The sequence below is a fragment of the Hemiscyllium ocellatum genome, chromosome 1 (assembly GCF_020745735.1).
Source record: "Hemiscyllium ocellatum isolate sHemOce1 chromosome 1, sHemOce1.pat.X.cur, whole genome shotgun sequence".
NCBI lineage: Eukaryota > Metazoa > Chordata > Chondrichthyes > Orectolobiformes > Hemiscylliidae > Hemiscyllium > Hemiscyllium ocellatum.
The window spans coordinates 81,439,557-81,458,713 of NC_083401.1; the positions used below are offsets into that span (position 1 = coordinate 81,439,557).

A 19,157-nucleotide genomic window follows, 5' to 3' on the forward strand; every position below is an offset into this window, starting at 1 on the left:
GTCCACTACACCATCAATTTTAGAGTTATCTGCAAGCTTACGATCAATGATGATAACGCTGTGAAAGGGGTAGTAGTTTGATTTTCCCTTGGAGATTGTTAATGTATAATATTCGTTTGGCAGAAATGCTATTTGTCAATTAATACTTACCAAGATGTTGTTCATGTCTTGATGCATGTGGGAGTGGACTGCTCCAATATATCAGGACTTTGTATTAACATCTGCTGAGTTGATTAGCGCAGGAATATTATTGGTTCTTCTGCTATCATATTTGTGTTAACTTAATAGAAGGTTGGAATTGAATAAAGGATCTGTATGAATGTATCCTTTTAAATTTAGTGTCTTGTTGAGCTAATAAGAAACCTGAGCAGTTCTTGCCTTTTTAAGATTGAGTTGAATTGTGCTGTGGACATGCAGCAGAGTGAAATTGCCAGATGTAGTAATTAACTAAGGAAAATGTTGATCCCTTTATCCTCAACTTTTATCTTAGTTCAATGTGCCAACCTGCCTTGACATCTAACGTCTTGATGTAGTTCCATCTTGCACTGGATTCTTGGAAGTGTTCTAAAATTGTGTGCAAATTTTTTTTCCCTCAGACTCCTTGCAAACATTGTAAATCGATGGCATTGTTGTCCCTTGTGGCCAGGGTCATAATAAATAACAGATCCGTGTTCTGGGGCATTCGGCAGAACCGCAACACCTTGGAGCCACCTCACAAATGACTAAATGGAAATTCTAATTCTCTCTTTATATCTGCTTTAATATTCCATTGAGATTCCTAGAATTGTTAGATTCTTAGACTAATGAAGCTTTAATGAGGTTTTAAAATTGTTTGCCTTGAAGTTTGTTTCTTTTTGCAATTTTTCCGAAGATGCATTTTACTACAGGTTCAGTAGTTGCATGCTAAACCACGATAGCTCTTTGCAAAGCCTTTGGTACCAACCGTCAGCTTTAATTTCCTTGTATTCCATTATAATTAAGATCAATATTGGTTTACTATTTTGACTTTGGGTGTAATGCAGCTTTTAGTTTACTGTTTTTTGTTTTTGGTAATGTAACCTTGATGGATGGAAAACCACTCTAAATTTTACTTGTGCTTGCATGAAATGTCTGTATTTTGTCTTCAGAGTTCCAATTACCATGGCAAATGATCAAAAAATGCTGAAAAATTCGTTATGTCTAAATGCAGTGGTTTGCTAACTTATTTCACGTACACTTTTCAAAATAGTCCTTTTGAGATTTATTACTCCTCTCCACATTTTTTTTTGGGAAAAAAAAATGAACTTAAGCATTAAACCTGGCTAAGCTTGTTTCTGTACAGAAACATTTTCGATTGTTTTTTTGGCTGAGTTCCCACATTAGATTACTTCCAGTAAATCCTGTTTGTTCCAGAACAATGTAATACGTAGGAATTCAGCTTGCAGTAAGTCTCACCTGTGGGTAAGCAGCACAGCTATTATGGCGCAATCACTGGAAACTGCAAAAACTTCCACTCCTTCGACAAGTTACAGCAACTCTATCCTGCCTAGCCTCCACTATGCTCGATTGAAGCAAAAGGGTGGGGAGGGGGCATAGTTATGGCTTGGGACTGGTTTAACTTGCTTGGCAAATAATTTGTTTGATGAAAAGTGAAAATGCAACATTTTATATTTCTTGTGTGCTGAAGTTATTCAGAAGTTTCCCTCCCTCAATAGTATTTCATAAAATATGGTTAAGACCTTCACCTCTTTCTCTACTGTAAAGCAAAACAATATTTTTTCATTCTCTCTCTTTAATGATCCATGCTTTAATTGTTGATGCATTTTGTATTATGAAAACAAGTTTGCATTTGTGTTTGTAGTTGCCAGTGTATGGCAGGATGAGTGTTTGTTTTACTGCATTGATAAATGCTTTCCTCTTTTTTTTTCTTTTCAGGGTTCCACTTAAGTGGCACAGTAACTGAACCTGCCACACAGTCGGAACCGGAAACTGTTTGCAATGTTGCTATCAGCTTTGATCGTTGCAAAATTACCTCAGTGACCTGTGGCTGCGGAAACAAAGACATCTTTTATTGCGCGCATGTTGTAGCACTCTCGCTGTACCGGATTCGCAAACCCGATCAGGTCAAGTTGCATCTTCCCATTTCAGAGACACTTTTTCAGATGAACAGAGACCAATTGCAGAAATTTGTTCAGTATTTGATCACAGTACATCACACAGAAGTTCTGCCTACTGCCCAAAAACTAGCCGATGAAATTCTCTCTCTCAACTCCGAAATCAACCAAGTACACGGTAGGTTCAGCATGAAGGCCTGGCATTAAACTTTCTCTTTTATTCACTGAATCTGAATTTTTATAATGTATTATTATAACACTTTAAGCACACGATTGTAGACTGTGGTTCGGTATTTATTAAAACTGAAATAAAATATATTGAGCATGCTGATCTAAATCAGTAGAGTGTGATTGTGTTTTTCATGATGGTCTTCCATTCTGCAAAACGTGAAATGTGTACTACTGACAAATCTATAGGATGTGTCTGTGGTCTGAATTTAGTGACCTTTTTGCTGACATTTTTTGATTTCATGAAATCCCTGGGTGAACTTTTAGTGTCTTTCGTTTCAACATTGTGACACATTAGTATATATTTTTTAACTTGCTAATTGTTTCATACTTTCCTCCTCGAGTATTCTGTTATTTCTTTGGTCATTCAGGCATCATTCATGCATTCCAAAGAATCATCATACTGGACTCTAAACAAAATTCAGTTGCTTTCTTTCTATAGCTGCTGCCTGACCTGCTGAGTTTCTCCAAAACTTCAATTTTAAAAGTTACTTCTGTTTTTTTTTCTCTTGAATCATTTTTTTTCTATTTGTGTATTTTGATTCTGAAGTTAATTTATCTCCAATCCTTCCATTTCCTACTGTTTGGTTCTTCTTTTGGTTCCTGTCATGATATGAATTAACAATATGACATTGAGAAAAGCACCAAAGCAATTTGCTAAGAATCCCTGGTGTCCGGCTCCTTTCTTCTGATTTGATATTGCTCAGCAGAAAAGACCAAGGCTTGGATGAATCTTTCAATGTTTTGCAGTTGACTCCATGGCATTTTTCCAAGGATCTTGTCAGTTGCATGCAGCATTCTTGCCATTTTTGGCAATTTGTTTTGTTTGCTTTTCAGGAATGTGAAATTTGTTTTTCAGAGATGAAGACAAAATAAACTCTTCTTCCCCAATTGCTCCCTCCTTTTGTCTCTTTTTCCACTGCTTTGCCTTTCTGACAGAAAGATCGGATTAATTTACATCCGCATGATGAAATTTGGCCCTGTTTCCCTCCCAAATAGGATTTGTATGTCCCGTTTGCAAAACGTGTAACCAACTTGCTGCATTCTTGCACGAAGGGCAGGCATAGAGAAATCAGTCTCCAGGCCCTGTGACTAAGTAGTCCACCTGTTTTTAATGCTAGAATTACGAGGTTGATATTACCTTTTTACCCACCACACACTCCCCTGAAAGCCATCTATTTCTTTCACTCTGTTAATATTAGAACTGAATTTAATTTGGTACAGATTTAAAAGTTTTCTTCTTTGGATGAAGGTGCCCCTGACCCAACAGCAGGAGCCAGCATTGATGATGAAAACTGTTGGCACTTGGATGAGGAACAGGTTCAGGAACAGGTTAAACTCTTCCTTTCCCAGGGCGGTTACCATGGATCTGGAAAACAGCTGAACTTGTTGTTTGCAAAGGTATGGATTTTTAACTTGTCACTCACTCTGTAGCTGATGTGTATGTATGACCAGATCAATACCAAAACTGACAGCTCACAAGAAGTTAATCAAAGTGTCGACATGATAAGGTGAAGGAGTAAAATAATCTGAGCCTAAAATATTAATGTGATCAACTGTACAAGACACATTGATAATTTGTGATTCTCATTTGACTTGTTTCTCAACGTCTTTTGTAAGTTTTATTTTGAAGGTGTCTTGGAACTCAGTTATTGAGTTTTAACAGAACGGATTTGGCTTGTTGAAATGCTCAGAGGCAAATCCTTTGCACGTGAATCTATAAAATGCTGTAGACTACGTAAAAAAACAACTCCTCCTCCTTAAAGTCATTGCAGACTGTTTGATAAAATAACTCCTTTTATTTGTTTTAATGGATTGTATCTCTTGGTCTGTGATAAATGCTATCTTCTATCAGTGTCAATTTCTCTGCAAGCAATAGAAGCAAATAGTTTTTCATAGAGTTTAATAAGTCCATATTTTTAAAGCAGCTACACTGTAGTGCAGGAATTTGAACAGGACAGTATAACCAGCTTAAACTGAATCAGGTGTTTCCATGCATATTGTATTTAAAATTTATCACACCAAATGACAAAGTCTATGCTCCTTGTCAGTTTCTGAAATATAAATGGCGTTATAACTTCCTATCCTACATTTTGTTTGCATGTCGTCAAAGACTGCAGAATAAATATACTAATCCTGCCATCCAAGCAGGGAGTCGTGTTCAAATGGAATGCAGATCAGAATTAAGAAATGAGGTAGTTGTCAACTTATTTTCATGCATCTACAGCTATAAATGAGCATAACTGTCCACCAGAAATTAGGGTTATTGAATTCTCCCTTGCATTTTGACTGTTGTCTTGGAAATGGGCCTCAATGAATCTCTCTTTTGGAGGAGAAATATCTAATGGGAAGTTTAAGCAATTAGATTAATGATTTAAGTTAAAATTCAAAATAAATGTTGATGTCTGCCACATTTGTCTCCACGTACCATGGTCTTCTCCACAGCTGTAATGTTTGGCTAAAATGGACAATTGCAAAATCTTTCACAGATCGAAGGCATTAGAAATTGTGAACTCTAGCACATTGGAATGGTGGAGTTTGAATTAGCAATGTAATTTTTCCCCTGGGCCCACCCATATGCTGAGTTTTTGTCTCAGCTGTGCTGACAATGGTGAAGTGTCAAGTGAAAGAAAAGCTGGTCCTACCGTAGAACAGGAAAAGGCAAGATAATCTCTCTTTTTACCTTTCTGTTAGCAGAATCCTGACTTCACATTGGTTACTAGACCTCCTTCTGGGTTTTAAAATAGACCCATGGTGACAGTTACAAGGAAGAAAAGCTGTCATTTATTTATTATTTGTTTCATAAGTAATATGCTTCATGCTCAAATCAGTTTGCAATCATATGGTGTACTTTACATTTTCCCCTCTTGTTGAAGCCCTAAGGGTACGTGCAGCAGCTGTCCTCTTCAGTCAAATGATGAATGTTGATTGGCTAATTAGCTGTGGGAATGTTGACGCTCATCTGAAGTATATGTAGAAATATACAGCAGAGAAATGACTATTTGTCTGAAACAATACATGCCAGGATTTACTTTTTATGTGAAGAAAAAGTTCCAATCACATTTAACCATCCTGCTGCCTTATCGTTGCGATCTGTTTCCTTCACCCACCTATTCAGAAGCTGAAATGTTGACCTAATTTGTTATACCCGCCAGTGCCCAAGGATACCCAAAAATGGCGTCCTTTAATTCTTGCCTGAATGTTTGAGTATTAGGGGACTGTTATTGTGACAGTTTCCTGGCCCTGACCCGGTAGTAGACAATTAGTAGGTTGCTTTCATGTTCACTGTCCAAATAGATATCGCAGATTGGCTGTGGAAGCAGGAATTGACGTAGAGGCTGTCACTGGGGCTGTTGTGGGAGTCTGGCAGAGATTCAAGAGGGAGGGCTACATGGAGAACCTGAAAGAGACTGGAATCACTATCCGCAGCATACTCTGAGTCTGCTGCAGTGACAAAGGCCACTGTCTATTTGGCTTGTTCTTATTTTCTGGTTATTTCCAAACGTGTCAATCTGGAGCTGCTGGTTCTTCTTGCTGTGCACTCACTTCTTGTAAGCAGGCGAGTCATGAACACTGCAGAGGTCCTGGGTGCCTCTAGGAAAATTGCAGCTTCATCACCAAAAACATCTCAATATTAAAACACAGAACTTGAAAATGCTAGAGAAATTCAGCAGGTCTGGCAGCAGCTATGGAGAGAAAGCAGAGTTAACGTTTCAAGTGCTAATTCAACTCTCGCTCTCGCTCTCACTCTCACATCACAGACCTGTTGAGTTTCTCATAGAATCATAGAGATGTACAGTACTGCAAACAGACCCTTCGGTCCAACTCATCCATGCTAATCAGATATCCTAAATAAATCTTGTCCCATTTGGCCCATAAATGCTTCCTATTCTTATACCCATCCAGATACCCTTTTAAATGTTGTAATTGTGCCAATCTCCTCCAATTCCTCTGGCAACTCACTCCTTATATGCACCACCCTCTGTGAAAAGGTTGCCTCTTAGGGCCGTTTTAAATCTTTCCCCTCTCACTTTAAGTCGAAGTTTTGGACTCCCTGACCCTGGGGAAAAGACCTTGACTATTCACCCTATCCATGTCCCTCATGATTTAATAAACCTTTGTCAGGTCATCCCTCAACTTTAGATGCTCCAGAGAAAATAGCCCCAGCCTATTCAGCCTCTCCCCATAGTTCAAACCCTTCAACTCTGGTAACATCCTTGTAAATGTTTTCTGAACCATTTCAAGTTTCACAACATCTTTCCTATAGCAAGAAGACCTGAATTGAACACAGTATTCTAAAAGTGGCCTAACCAACATTCTGTACAGCTGCAACATGACATCCTAACTCTTATATTCAATGCACTGACCAATCAAGGTAAGCAAGCCAAATGATCTTCAGCACCCTGTCTGCCTGTGACTTCACTTTCAGGGAACAATGCCCCTGCACCCTTGGGCCCCTTTGTATTTTCCAGGGCCCTACCATTAACTGTATGAATTTTGCCCTGATTTGGCTTGCCAAAAACAACACCTCAAATTTGTTTAAATTAACTCCATCTGCCACTTCTTCCAAGGTCCTGTTCTACTCTCTGGTAACTTTATGTCCACTCTGCCACCAATTTTGGTCAAGATTAGAGTGGTGCTGGAAAAGCACAGCAGGTCAGGCATCATCTGTGAAGCAGGAAAAGCGACGTTTCGGGCAAAAGTCCTCATTCCTAATGAAGGACTTTTGCCCAAAATGTTGATTTTTTTTTTTCCCCTGCTTCACAGATGCTGCCTGACCTGCTGTGCTTTTCCAGCACCATTCTAATCTTGACCAAAATTGGTGGCAGAGTGGTGCTGGAAAAGCACAGCAGGTCAGGCATCATCTGTGAAGCAGGGAAAAAAAAATCAACATTTTGGGCAAAAGCCCTTCATCAGGAATGAGGACTTTTGCCCGAAACATTGCTTTTCCTGCTCCTCGGATGCTGCCTGACCTGCTGTGCTTTTCCAGCACCACTCTAATCTTGACTCTGATCTTCAGCACCTGCAGTCCTCAATTTTGCCACCAACCTTGGTGTCACCTGCAAACTTACTAACTATACTTCCTATGTTCTCATCCAAATCACTTACATTAAATGAGCAAAAGCAGCGGACCGAACACAGATCCTTGTGGCACACTAGTCACAGACCTCCAGTCCAAAAAAACAATCCTCTACTGCCACCCTCTGTCTTCTCCCATCAAACCAGTTTTGTAACCAATTGCTTGCTCTCCCATGCGATCTAATTGTACTAACCATGCAGAACCTTATTGAATGCCTAGCTGAAGTCCATTTGGACAATGTCTCCTGCTCTGCCTTTTCCGGCAACTTGTTTTTGCACCAAGTCACCTCCCTTCATGACAGGCAGCATTCCTCTGTTCAAAATATCTTCCTTTTAGATATTTTTAATCAACCTGTTCAGATATGTTATGAAACCTCGGAAAGGAACTTGATGCCTGTGGCATCTTAGTTTTTAAGCTTGCATCTCCTACCTCTCCTTTTGGACCACTCAACTGCGAGGAGCTGCCTTTGTAAAATTATGAATGGATGAAACTGAATGTATAATGCCCTTCTCAAGGGCTGTTAGGGATGAGTAATGAATACTGGCCCACCACTGTTGTCATATAACCTGAAAGGAAAATAATCAAATTGTGTTGGTCATTCTATAATCTGTTGTAATTTAAAACAAAAATACTCTAGTCTCTGTCTTTCCCACTACGGCATCTTAATGAATCTGTACTGACCCTTGCTAAAGCCTTCATACCTTTGTTATAATCATTTTAGGCTGATATTGCACCCAGCATTCTAAGTGCAAGTTTTGTTAATATTTAACGTGAGCTCATTATTCATGGCTTAGCTTTTATATTCTGTATCTTGAGATAAAAGTTACATTTCTTATTCTATGCCTTGATCTAGTTGGGATACTCTCTTCAGTACTTGATGCACCCTCCACATTATACTGCTGTCTTACAGCATCTAGCTTACTTTCATTAATTAACTGTCTTTTTACACCAAAATGCTTCACACCAGCTGACTGCCTTCATTAAGCTCTTGTCTTGAAAGTATCCCTATTCAAGTTCTTTCAGTTGTAGTGTTTTGTGCATGTTTGACACCATTCCCTCTGGAACTGCATCTAAATCCTTTGGGTGCAGTGAACAGAAAACAACTCTTACAAGAGACCACTATCCACTCATGACTGCTCTTAAAAATTGTCTTTAACTCCTTTCTATCTTGACCAAGTTTAATCTGCTTTTCTCTCCTTGCCTAATTCTATTTCACTTTAATCTCTCATAATCTTCCAAATGCTACCTTGTCTAAGTCTTTGCTAAAGTTCACTGCATCCACCATCTTTTACAAAATATATCACCTCTGCTATCTTTCAAGAATTCTGAGCACAATTATCCTGTAAAATCCTTGCTCATTGTGTCAATTTTCTTTTTAAACATATGGTGGTTACATCCTAAAACAAGACTCAAAAGAGAAGTAGGTTAGCTGTTGTGCAAATCCTTAGATTAAGTCAGTCTTTTGTTTTTTAAAAAAAAACTTGTACAACATTGACCATTCTCAAATTTTCTGGTGGGCATCCACAGTCATCTGGACCTAGAAATGTAGTGTATAATATACTTACAATTGTCCCCTTCAGCCCTTTTTCAGAATCATAATTCATTTAAAGTTTATTTGAATCATAATTTCTCATTTCACACTCAACACATTTCAGCATTCCATTTCAGCTGGGGTCAGTGACCAGTGGTTGGGTGTGGCTTTTGGGAATGGGGAGGTAGATAGTTGACTGACAGCACCTCTTAATCATTCTATTTCAGTGCACAAACCCTTTGAACAGGTACTCATTTGCAAAGCATTTCAAATGTTCTTGTAAATAACCATATCTTTCCTGATGAATTAAGCAGCCATGTATACTCCTGCATCTTTTTGTCCGATCCAAATATTTTTAATGCTCGTGTACTTATGGAGGACTATTTATTTGTGTCTAATGATTTTGATGATCTGCAGCATGAAATTGATGAAAAGATATTCAGACTTGAAAGCACCCACACCCAGGGTAACTTCTTTAGCAGTCTCTTTGGACCAAGATTGGTGATCATCCACTCCAGCATGGTGGGCTTGTCCACATCTGACATTTTGGATATCAGTGCACCAGTAGTGCCAGTGTCATGGTGAAACTAATATACAGAGGAACCTCGATTATCTGAACCTCCTCACCAAGGTCTCGAAGATTGGCTGAACTGTGTTATCCAGCATTCGATTATCTGAACAAAATATTTCCCACCCGTGTCATTTGGATAATCAAGGTTCTTCTGTAGGTACCAATGTTAGATGAGTGATTAATTACTATTGAGGAAATAACTGGTGAAAGATCATTTTATTTTGGCACTCACTTTAAATAATTGTGGCCACTGAAACAATTGAGCAATTAAATTGACAGGTATTTTTGGCTTCCGTGGTTGAAACTGTTCACCAGACCTGATGGCCCATGCAGGAAATTGTCCCTGCAAATTCATGTTCAACAAATGCATACCTTGGAAGAGAATTAATAAATGGTTCATGATGTCTGCACCTTGTGCTTTAATAAATTGTCTTGTTTTGGCAGGTGCGGGAGATGTTAAAAATGAGGGATTCAAATGGTGCTCGAATGTTAACATTAATAACAGAACAATTTATGGCTGATCCCCGTCTGTCTTTGTGGAGGCAACAAGGAACAGCCATGACTGACAAGTATAGACAACTCTGGGATGAACTAGGTAAATAAGTTCTGTCGAAGGAAAAATGTTTCATAGATTTTCAAAAGGATTAAGCAGTGAAGGCGTTCTTATCATTTTTTGCTTCTGCCATATTTAGAAACATATAATAGATACCCTAATAGTTAAAATTTAGGTCTGGTGATCAAAGTGCAAATTGTTGTCCTATCTCTGAAGAAATTAGATAGTAGTAAGCGTTCAATTAACACTGACTTTTGTTAGGTTAAGATCATAACCTTGTGGTGTCTTTGCTGTCTATTGTCTATTAAGTGGGCTGTAAATTCTGAGTATAGTCTGCCAAGTGAAGCAATGAAACTCCAGAATGCTTATTACTACACACATGCTGTTCCTTGAAAAATACACCTGACTGGTTGGTTACAAATATTTCCAGCTGAAATCTTGCAGTGATAACCAGGTTTGGTTAAACATGGTTAACTTAAAAACACTCTTTTCTCTGTTTTGTTAATAAATTAGCATATCAGAAAGTATTGCGTGGTGCTGCTTGCTATGAATGTCTGAACTCTGGTTGTGGCCTGAGTTGTATTGTAGATTAAGAATGAGAAAGAAATCTATTGTTGCATTGCAAATTACAAATATTACTTTATACAGAGATAAACAGCCTTGAACGACGAGATTAAGATAATGTGTAAATGCTTTAAATTTTAAGTAAAAACAAGTTTTTCAGAAGAGCAATTTTTTCAAGTGTTGGCCTCTCCTCTCAAAGATTGTCAAGACCTTGTGATCATCTTAGGGACTCAATTATGTTGATAATTTAATTGAGGATGCCTTTCTGTTTGCAGACACCTTTTAATCAGTGTTCTGATGCAACAGTGTCATTTACAAAAAAGTGGTGTTGGTTAATCTCAATTTAAAGTGAAGACCAGGAGTGTATAGAGGAGCACAGTGGATGTGGATCTAAGGGGTTAGCATATGGTGACAGGTTACAAAAACTTGATTTAGACAATAGGTGCAAGAGTAGGCCATTCAGCCCTTCGAGCCTGCCCCGCCATTCAATATGATCATGGCTAATCATTCCTAATCAGTATCCGCTTCCTGTCTTATCTGCCTTATTTAAAATGATTAAGGCATTCAACTGGCTATATCTGTTGGAGAAATCAGGAAAGAAAGGGCTTGATCATAAAGTTTAGATCTAGGTCATCTCAGCATGACTTCAAGTGACGCATGTTTTGGCAAAAAGGGTATTGGGAATCTCTGACAATCTTTCACAAAATGTAGTGGTTATCAGTTAATTTAAAATCTAAGGCTATAATCAGTAGCTTTTAAATCAGTAAGTATATTGAGAAAAGTGAATTAAAGGTAACTAAAAAGAGCAGGGTACAAATCAGTGATAAGCCAACTGAATGGTGGAATAGGCTCAATACCTATTTCCTGTTCTTAAATTCCTACCTATTTAGTGGATGGAGGAAAGAAACATTTGCTAGCTTGAACTGAAGTTTACATTTTATTCTTTACCAGCTGATTAGAAAAATGATGAGCTTGAATAAAGTAAAAGAGATTAAAACGCTTGCCATTGACTGAAGTATTATTTCCATTAAAACTTTATAAATAGAAGTGGCTGTGGCAATAGCAGTTAACTCCTTGGTTAATCCCTAATTTATCCGAGGTTATGTACAGTTCAGACATCACCTCCTTTAGAAGATTTAAAAATTTATTGTGATGGCTTGCATTTCCTTCCTGTTTTTACATCTTTGATAGACTTTCTCTGTGGATCTCTATTATGTTTCACAATTTATTATTGCTTTTGAAGTAGAATTTGAAGCTAGTTTTCATTGTTTAAAGTGAAGTGTTATGTGTATTAATTTTTTTTTCACTACACACTGGCATTGCAGACTGGCCAGCATTTGCTGTTTGTCCCTAGAAGCCCTTGAGAAGGTGGTCAGCTGCCACCTTGAACTGCTGAGTCTATGTGCTGTAGTATGTGGTTGGGGAAAGGAGTTCAAGGATTTTTGTGCCACCGATGTATTTCCACGTCAGAACAGTGAATGGTTTAGAGGAGAATGTTTTATTAATGGTGTTCCCATGGATCTGCTGACCTTGTCTTTCTAGATGGGAGTTGTTTGAGGTTTGGAAGGTGCTTCCTGAGGAACTTTGAATTTCTGCAGTCCATCTTGCAGATGATACTGCTGCTAATGAGCTCTGGTGGTGGAGGGTGTTGCTATATGCGGATATGGTGCCAAAATGTGGACTGCTTTATTCTAGATGGTGTGAAGCTGCTCGAGTGCTGTTGGAGCTGCACCATCCAGGCAAGTTGGGAGAATTCCATCACATTCCCAACTTAGAGCTTGTAGATGGTGACTGGGTTTGTGGATCCAGAAAGTGAGTTACTCTCCACACCATCCCTAGCATTTTGCCTGGCAGTTGTAGCCACGGTTTATGTTGATTTCCAGTTGAGTTTCTGGGTGATGGTAATGACCAGAGTGTTGATAGTGGGAGATTCAATGATGGTCACATCATTGAATGTAAAGGGGCAATGGTTAGACTATCTCTTGTTGGTGTTGGTGATGGTCATGGACTAGCATTTGTTGGGGGTGTAAGTTACTTGTCAGCCCAAGCCTGAATATTTTCAAGGTATTGCATTGCTTATCTAAATATCTTTAACCCTGTCATTTCTGCCTCCACCACCTTCCCTGGCAGTATGTTCCACACTCTACCACCCTATTTTGAAAAAAAAACCTTGTCCCCACACCTCCTTTGAACACCCCATTCCACCACCTCGAGACCTCTATCAAGTCTCCCTTCAGCCTCCACTGCTCCAGAGATGAAAATCTGAGGTTTTTCTAGCTTCTGCTATAGCTCATATCCTCTAATCCAGGCAGCATTCTGTTAAATCTCTTCCGCACACTCTGCAAGACTTCCACATCCTTTCTGTAATGCGGTGACCAGAATTGAACATAATACTCTGTGTGGCCTAACCAAAGACTTTTAAAGCTGCAGACATCCCGATTGTTGTACTCCATTCCCTGACTAGAAGAGGCTAGCACGGCATATGCCCTCTTTGCTACCCTATCTACTGGTGTGGCCACTTTGAGAGAGCTACTGACTTGAGTCCCAAGATCCTGCTACATTAATGCTGTTCAGGGTGCTGCCATTAATTGTATACTTTTCCTTAACATTTAATCTCCCAAAGTGCAATACCTGACACTTACCTGGATTAAATCCCATCTGCCATTTGAACACCTATAACTGATCCACATCCTGCTGTATCCTTGGACAACCTCCTACACAATCCATGGATTGTTATGTTGTCTACAAACTTACTAACCCATCCATCTACACTTTCAACCAAGTCATTTATGTACATAACAAACAGCAGAGATCTCAGTACGGAGCCTTGTGGAACACCACTCGTCACTGATCACTAGCCTGAAAAACAGGCTAGTATGGGCAAGCCAATTCTGAATGCACGTTGCCAAGTCACTGTGGATCCCGTGCATCTTCATCTTCTGGATGAGCCTGTCATGAGGGATCTTGCCAGAAGCCTTACTAAAATCCATGTAGGTAACATCCACTGCTCTACCCTCATTGATCACTTTTGTCACCTTCTTGAAAACTTCAGTCAGGTTACTAAGACGTGACCTGCCTGCACAAAGCTGTGCTGACTGTCCCTAATTAAGCCATATTTTTCCAAATCTGTGTAAATCCTATTTCTTAAAAAATATCTCCGTAACTTCCCAACCATTGGTGTGAGACTCACTGATATATAATTTCCTGGATTATGTCTAATTTCCTTCTTGAACAGAGGAACAACATTAGCTACTTGCCAGTGCTCTGGGACCTCTCCAGAGGCTAGTGAGGATATAAAGATCTTGGTTAAGGCCCCAGCAATCTCTTCTCTTGCCTCTTTCAATAAGTTGGAATAGATCCCAATGGCCCTTGGGACTTTATCCACCTTTAATACATTTCAAAAGATCCAACATCACTCTTGATCTCAAAATGCAGTAGCACATGAGCATGCTCTACACAAATCTCCGTATTCTCCATATCCTTCTCGGTGATTACTGTCGTAAAGTACTCATTTATCCTTGAGTGGTCCTATCTTCTCCCTAGTTATCCTCTTGTTTATAATATATGTATAGAATGCCTTGGGTTTCTTCTTAACCCTCCTTGCCATGGCCCCTTCTTGCTCTCCTAATTCCCTACTTGAGTTCCTTCCTGCTTTCTTTACATTCGTCATAAGCCCTGTCAAATGTTATGTTCCTAAACCATATGTAACAGCTCCTGCCTAATATTGACATAATTTGCCCGCCCTCTATTTGGGACCTTGCCACAAGGTCCTGATTTATCATTTACATAGCTATCCTAAAACTTAAGGAGTTGTGATCACTGTTTCCAAAATGCTTTCCCACTGGAAGGAATCACCTGGCAAGGCTCAGTAGCCAGTACAAGGTTCAGTATGACCCCTTCTCCAGTTGGACTATCCACATATTCTTTTAAGAGGAGTCCTGATTGCACAGTGTTCAGCAACAATCATCAGTGAGCATCCCCACTTCCCACCATGGGTTATTGGAATAAAACAAGAAAAAGAAGTTGAGGATTATCGCATTAGCAATGATTGTCGCATTGACGAACAGACTTGATGGTCTAAATGGCTTACTTCCCCTCTGTCTTAGTCTAATGGATTATTACTGTGCCACAAGATCCTGCAGTTCATGTGGAGGCTCAGGAACAGAGAGGGGGAGTCATTAGGGGGTGTGGGAGGATCTTGGGTGTGAGTGTGACCAGAAGAGGTATGAAAGAAACATTGAAGGCATGACAGGCTAAGGTAGAGGGCATGGAGGAGCGAGCTGGGAAGGGCCTGATCTGAGTGTGTTTAGGATAGTCAAGAAAAATAGCTTAAAAACAGTGACCGTATTGTTTGTATACATTGATTCATCCCAGGGTGTAGGCTGGCAGACTCCTTGCAGGGCTTTGAACTCCCCTTCAACATTAACCCCATGGTGAGTGATCCTGGACAATTATTCATAGGAGGAGCCAGCTGAGCTTGCAAGTTGAACCATGTCCCACAGAGTGGCATATATATGAATATCGATTAAAATGTTAAAGCAAAAACAGTCTTATTTGTTTTCACAATGAAGGTAGTGTGTTTAACTCCTGTAAGTGTGCCAACTATGAGGCATACTGGTACATCTAGCTCTGAGTAAGCCAGTCTCAGCAAATAGCACGTTACACATTACATTTGCTTAGGTTATTCAGATGAAATAGTATGTTAATAACATTGGAGTTGGGCAGGAAAGTTGTGGCTGAGATGGAGAGACTCCCTGTTTGTTCCAGAGCCACTTTATAGACCACCCATAGTAACAGCAGGTTTCCCCACTGTGTGATTGATTTGCCTCCCGTGTAAATTGCTGGCATTTGAAATTTTAATTGGAATCATGTGACAGCCAGTGAAGAAACGAGATCAATGGCGCTCACTTCATCTTCTGACCTAAGTGTGCCACTGTTAAAATAACACTCAAGAGATTATTAGGATGATAATGGTGAAGCTAAGAGATTTTTTAATTGTCCAGAACTATCAAATCTTTAGCCTACCTTGATGAACATTTAAAAATCTCATCTCCTTTCTACTGGGAGGCCACTGTCCCTTTTCTGTTTGAACAGATTTGGACAGGAAAGTTGTGGCTGAGATGGAGAGAACTTCAGGTTTGTTCCAGAGGCTCTTATAGACCACCCATACGTGCAGCTGACAGCAGGTTTCCCCACTATGTGATTGACCTGTCTCCTGCGTATATTGTACCTCATTTCCTTTCTACTGGGAGACTACTGTCCCTTTCTGGTTTTGAACAGAGGTAATCTTTTTTATTAAAAATTGAGCTAGCAACATTGATCTGCAAGTAAAGGACTTGACCAGTGTTTGACCTTGGTCAGAAGGTACAATGTTTTGGTCAAGCAATACATCCATTGATGTGAAGAGGTACACTGAGCACATGTGCTTATACACAAAGCCAAACTACCATTGGAATGGAGTGAGATGGCTCATCATCTTTGTCTTTAATAAAGTCATTTCAAGAATTCATTCTTTAGGCATTGTTCAACCTTGGTATGCCTTTTTAAATGGCTGAAGGAGAATATGCACTTAAGGTAAGGATCATTAGTGGGCGTGATTTTTACCGGAGTTGAGATGTCATATGTCTAAATAATAGACAAACCTTTTACAGGAGTTACAAAATTCCAGCTGAGACAATGGTCAATACTTTTCCAGGGACGTTTGAACTTCTCCATTAGAGACAAATGGGATTCAGAAGCTTGCATATATTTTCTGATCATCCTGTCCAGAGATGTCATTTTTCACCTCTGGATCAGGTGGGACTTGACCCCAGGCTTTCTGGCTCAGAGGTACGGACACTGCAGCTGCACCACATGAGCCCTTCTGAAGCTTGTGTGCGGGGATCAGTCACTTGCCTGTCTTTTTCCAAGTTGGTCAATTAGTGCCCAGAGCTTTGGCGTGCTGTCCAATTAAGGATGATGAGCAGGCTCTCAAAAAACGTTGTGGGGTGGGGAAACCAATTAGGACATCTTCCAGCTCAAAAGAAGCAACAAGGTATTGCAAGTGTGAGAGAAGGAGAGCAGCCTAAAATGAAAACATTTCTCAAACTTTGGAGCAAAGAAGGCCTTGAGACCTTTGCATCCCAGTCCTCACCTGTGGTTGGGTGTGTGGGAGAGGGGTGGGGATGTTATTGGCGATATGTGGTGGTTGTTGCTCCTTCTGGTCGGGAGGGTCTTGGAGCCTGCGAGGGGTACTGAGATGTGGGGACCTGGGGGCTGATTGAAAAATTCTGGTCAGCCACCTTGAAGATTGGAGTCCTGTTTCCCAAGCCAACTGAAATCATTCTGTTCCCTCCCCACCTCCCCAATCCCATGCTGCCACCTCACTGTTAAAGATAGAGTTGAGTGATTGCTGCTTGGTCAGTTACATCTGTTTTCATCACTGAATTGGTCTTTTAAAGTTCTTGAAAACTTATTCAATGTCAGTCATTTGGTACTGACTTAGAGTCATGGATATGCTGAAGGAAATTCAGGTGATTGCGTGTTCGAGTGCCAATATCACTTAAAGCCGGTCTGTCTTAAGCAGATCTCCATCTTGCAAAGTGTTTTTCTTTTTCAAGTTTCCACTTAGTCACTGATAGGATATTCCTCCCTTGCAGCATCGAGCGCGGCCTGGAAGCTGGTTATGGGAATATGGAGGGGGAGGTTAGGCTGGGTGGGATGCTTTCGAAGGGTAGGTATGGATGGGCCTGTGGCTTGCTTTTACACTGTAGGGGTTCTATAGTCTTGCCTATACACTTAGTCTGTCTAAATTCCCTTGCAGCTGCTTTGAATCCTTTTCACAATTCTCACTCCCACCTGGTTTTGTCATCCACAAACTTGCAAGTATTGCATTCGAACCACCTCTAAATTATTATTGTTCTAGGTTTTGAATATAAGAACGAAAGCACTGACTCTTCTGGTACTCCACTATTTAATCTCTGCTAATTTAAGAATAACCTATTGAATCCTACTGTTCTGTCTACCATCCAGTACTCGCTCCATATTGCCACAATTCCCATATCCTTTAAAGTTTGCTCCCCAACATCCTGATGGGGACCTAATCAAACGTCTGTTGAAAATCCAAATAGGTCATATTTTTTGTGTTCCCCATGACCAATTCCTCAAAAACTCTTAAACTTGTCAAACATGACCTACCTTTCATAAATCAATGACTGTGCTCAATCCTAGAAATATTTTCTAAGTTTCCAGTTATGCATCTTTTATAAGCGATTTGAGCATTTTCTTTACTCGTGATGTCATTACTAAGTGGGCTGTCTTTTCTCTCTTTTCCCCCCTTTCTGAAACAGTGGAGTGACATTTGCAGGAGCCATTCTAAAATCTAGACAACTTTGGAAGATGACCACTAATGTACCTAGTATCTCTATAGTCATTCAGTATTGACTGACTGACTATAGAGATACAAGGTACATTAGTGGTTATCTTGGATGTAGATAATCAGATCCAGAATTTATCTACTTTCAGTCCCATTAATTTTGCCAGTGTTACTTATTTTACAAAACTAATTTATTTCAGTTCCTCGTTGGTCCCTTGGTACTCTTGTACTGTATTCCTGAGAGATTTGCTTGTATCGTGAGGCATATAAAGTATTTAATACCTTTGTCATTTCCTTATTCTCCAGATAAATCTCTCTTTTTCTGCTTGAAGGTATGGTACATTTGGCTTTGCTCATCTTTTTCCTTCACACATGTCTGTAGAATGCCTATTTTCATATCCTATTTTGTCTTTCAATTTTTTGGTTCTCTTTAGCTGAATTCTCGAGTGCTGTCAATCCTCAGGCTTACTCATTTAATTTTTGGCCGTTTCTTAAAGCCTCTTCTAAAAGCAAAGTACTGCTGATGTTGTAAATCTGAAATAAAATCTCAGTGGTCTTGTAGCATCTGTGGAGAGAGTGAGTTAATGTTTATGGTTCAGAATGATTTCTAAAGAAGTTTTTTTCTACAGATGATGTCAACCTGAGTTTGTCTAGCATTTCTTGTTTATTTATTTATTGTAAGCTTTTTTCCTTTGCAATATAATCTTTTAACTTTTGTATGTTAACCATGGTTTGATAATCTTTCTTCTTTGCTTTTGTTCTTAAAAGAATACAAATTTATTATGAAATATGCTATTTCAATGCCAGCCCCCCTCAATCTCTTGATAAGAGTTTCCCAACTGAACACAGGCATTTTGGCCCTCATGCACTTGTAGCTTGCTTTGTTTAGATTTAAGATACTATAAGATCATAAGATTTGGGATCTGAAGTAGGTCATTCAGCCCATCAAGTCTGCTCCACATTCTGTTAGATTATGGCTAATACCCTAATCCTCAATCCCACTTTCTTCCCTTTTACCCATAACTCTTGATTCTCTTACTGATTTAAAAACCGGTCTTCTCAGGCTTGAGTATACTTGATGATCTAGTCTCTACAATACTCCGAGGCAAAGAATTCTGCAGATGCGCTATCTCTAAGGTGGGGTGGGGGGATTGGAGAATCCTCCTGTTATATATCTTAAATG

At 39.5% G+C, this 19,157-nt stretch overlaps 1 protein-coding gene across 1 annotated transcript in view; it reads left to right on the forward strand.

The window, feature by feature from the left end:
- The window catches only part of LOC132815039 (zinc finger SWIM domain-containing protein 6), a 195,608-nt gene that overhangs the window by 117,482 nt on the left and 58,969 nt on the right, over positions 1-19,157 (forward strand). The window contains exons 2-4 of the mRNA XM_060823703.1: positions 1,915-2,271; positions 3,574-3,722; positions 9,948-10,098. Of these exons, the coding sequence (XP_060679686.1) occupies positions 1,915-2,271; positions 3,574-3,722; positions 9,948-10,098 (657 nt within the window). The remainder of the gene's footprint in view (positions 1-1,914; positions 2,272-3,573; positions 3,723-9,947; positions 10,099-19,157) is intronic.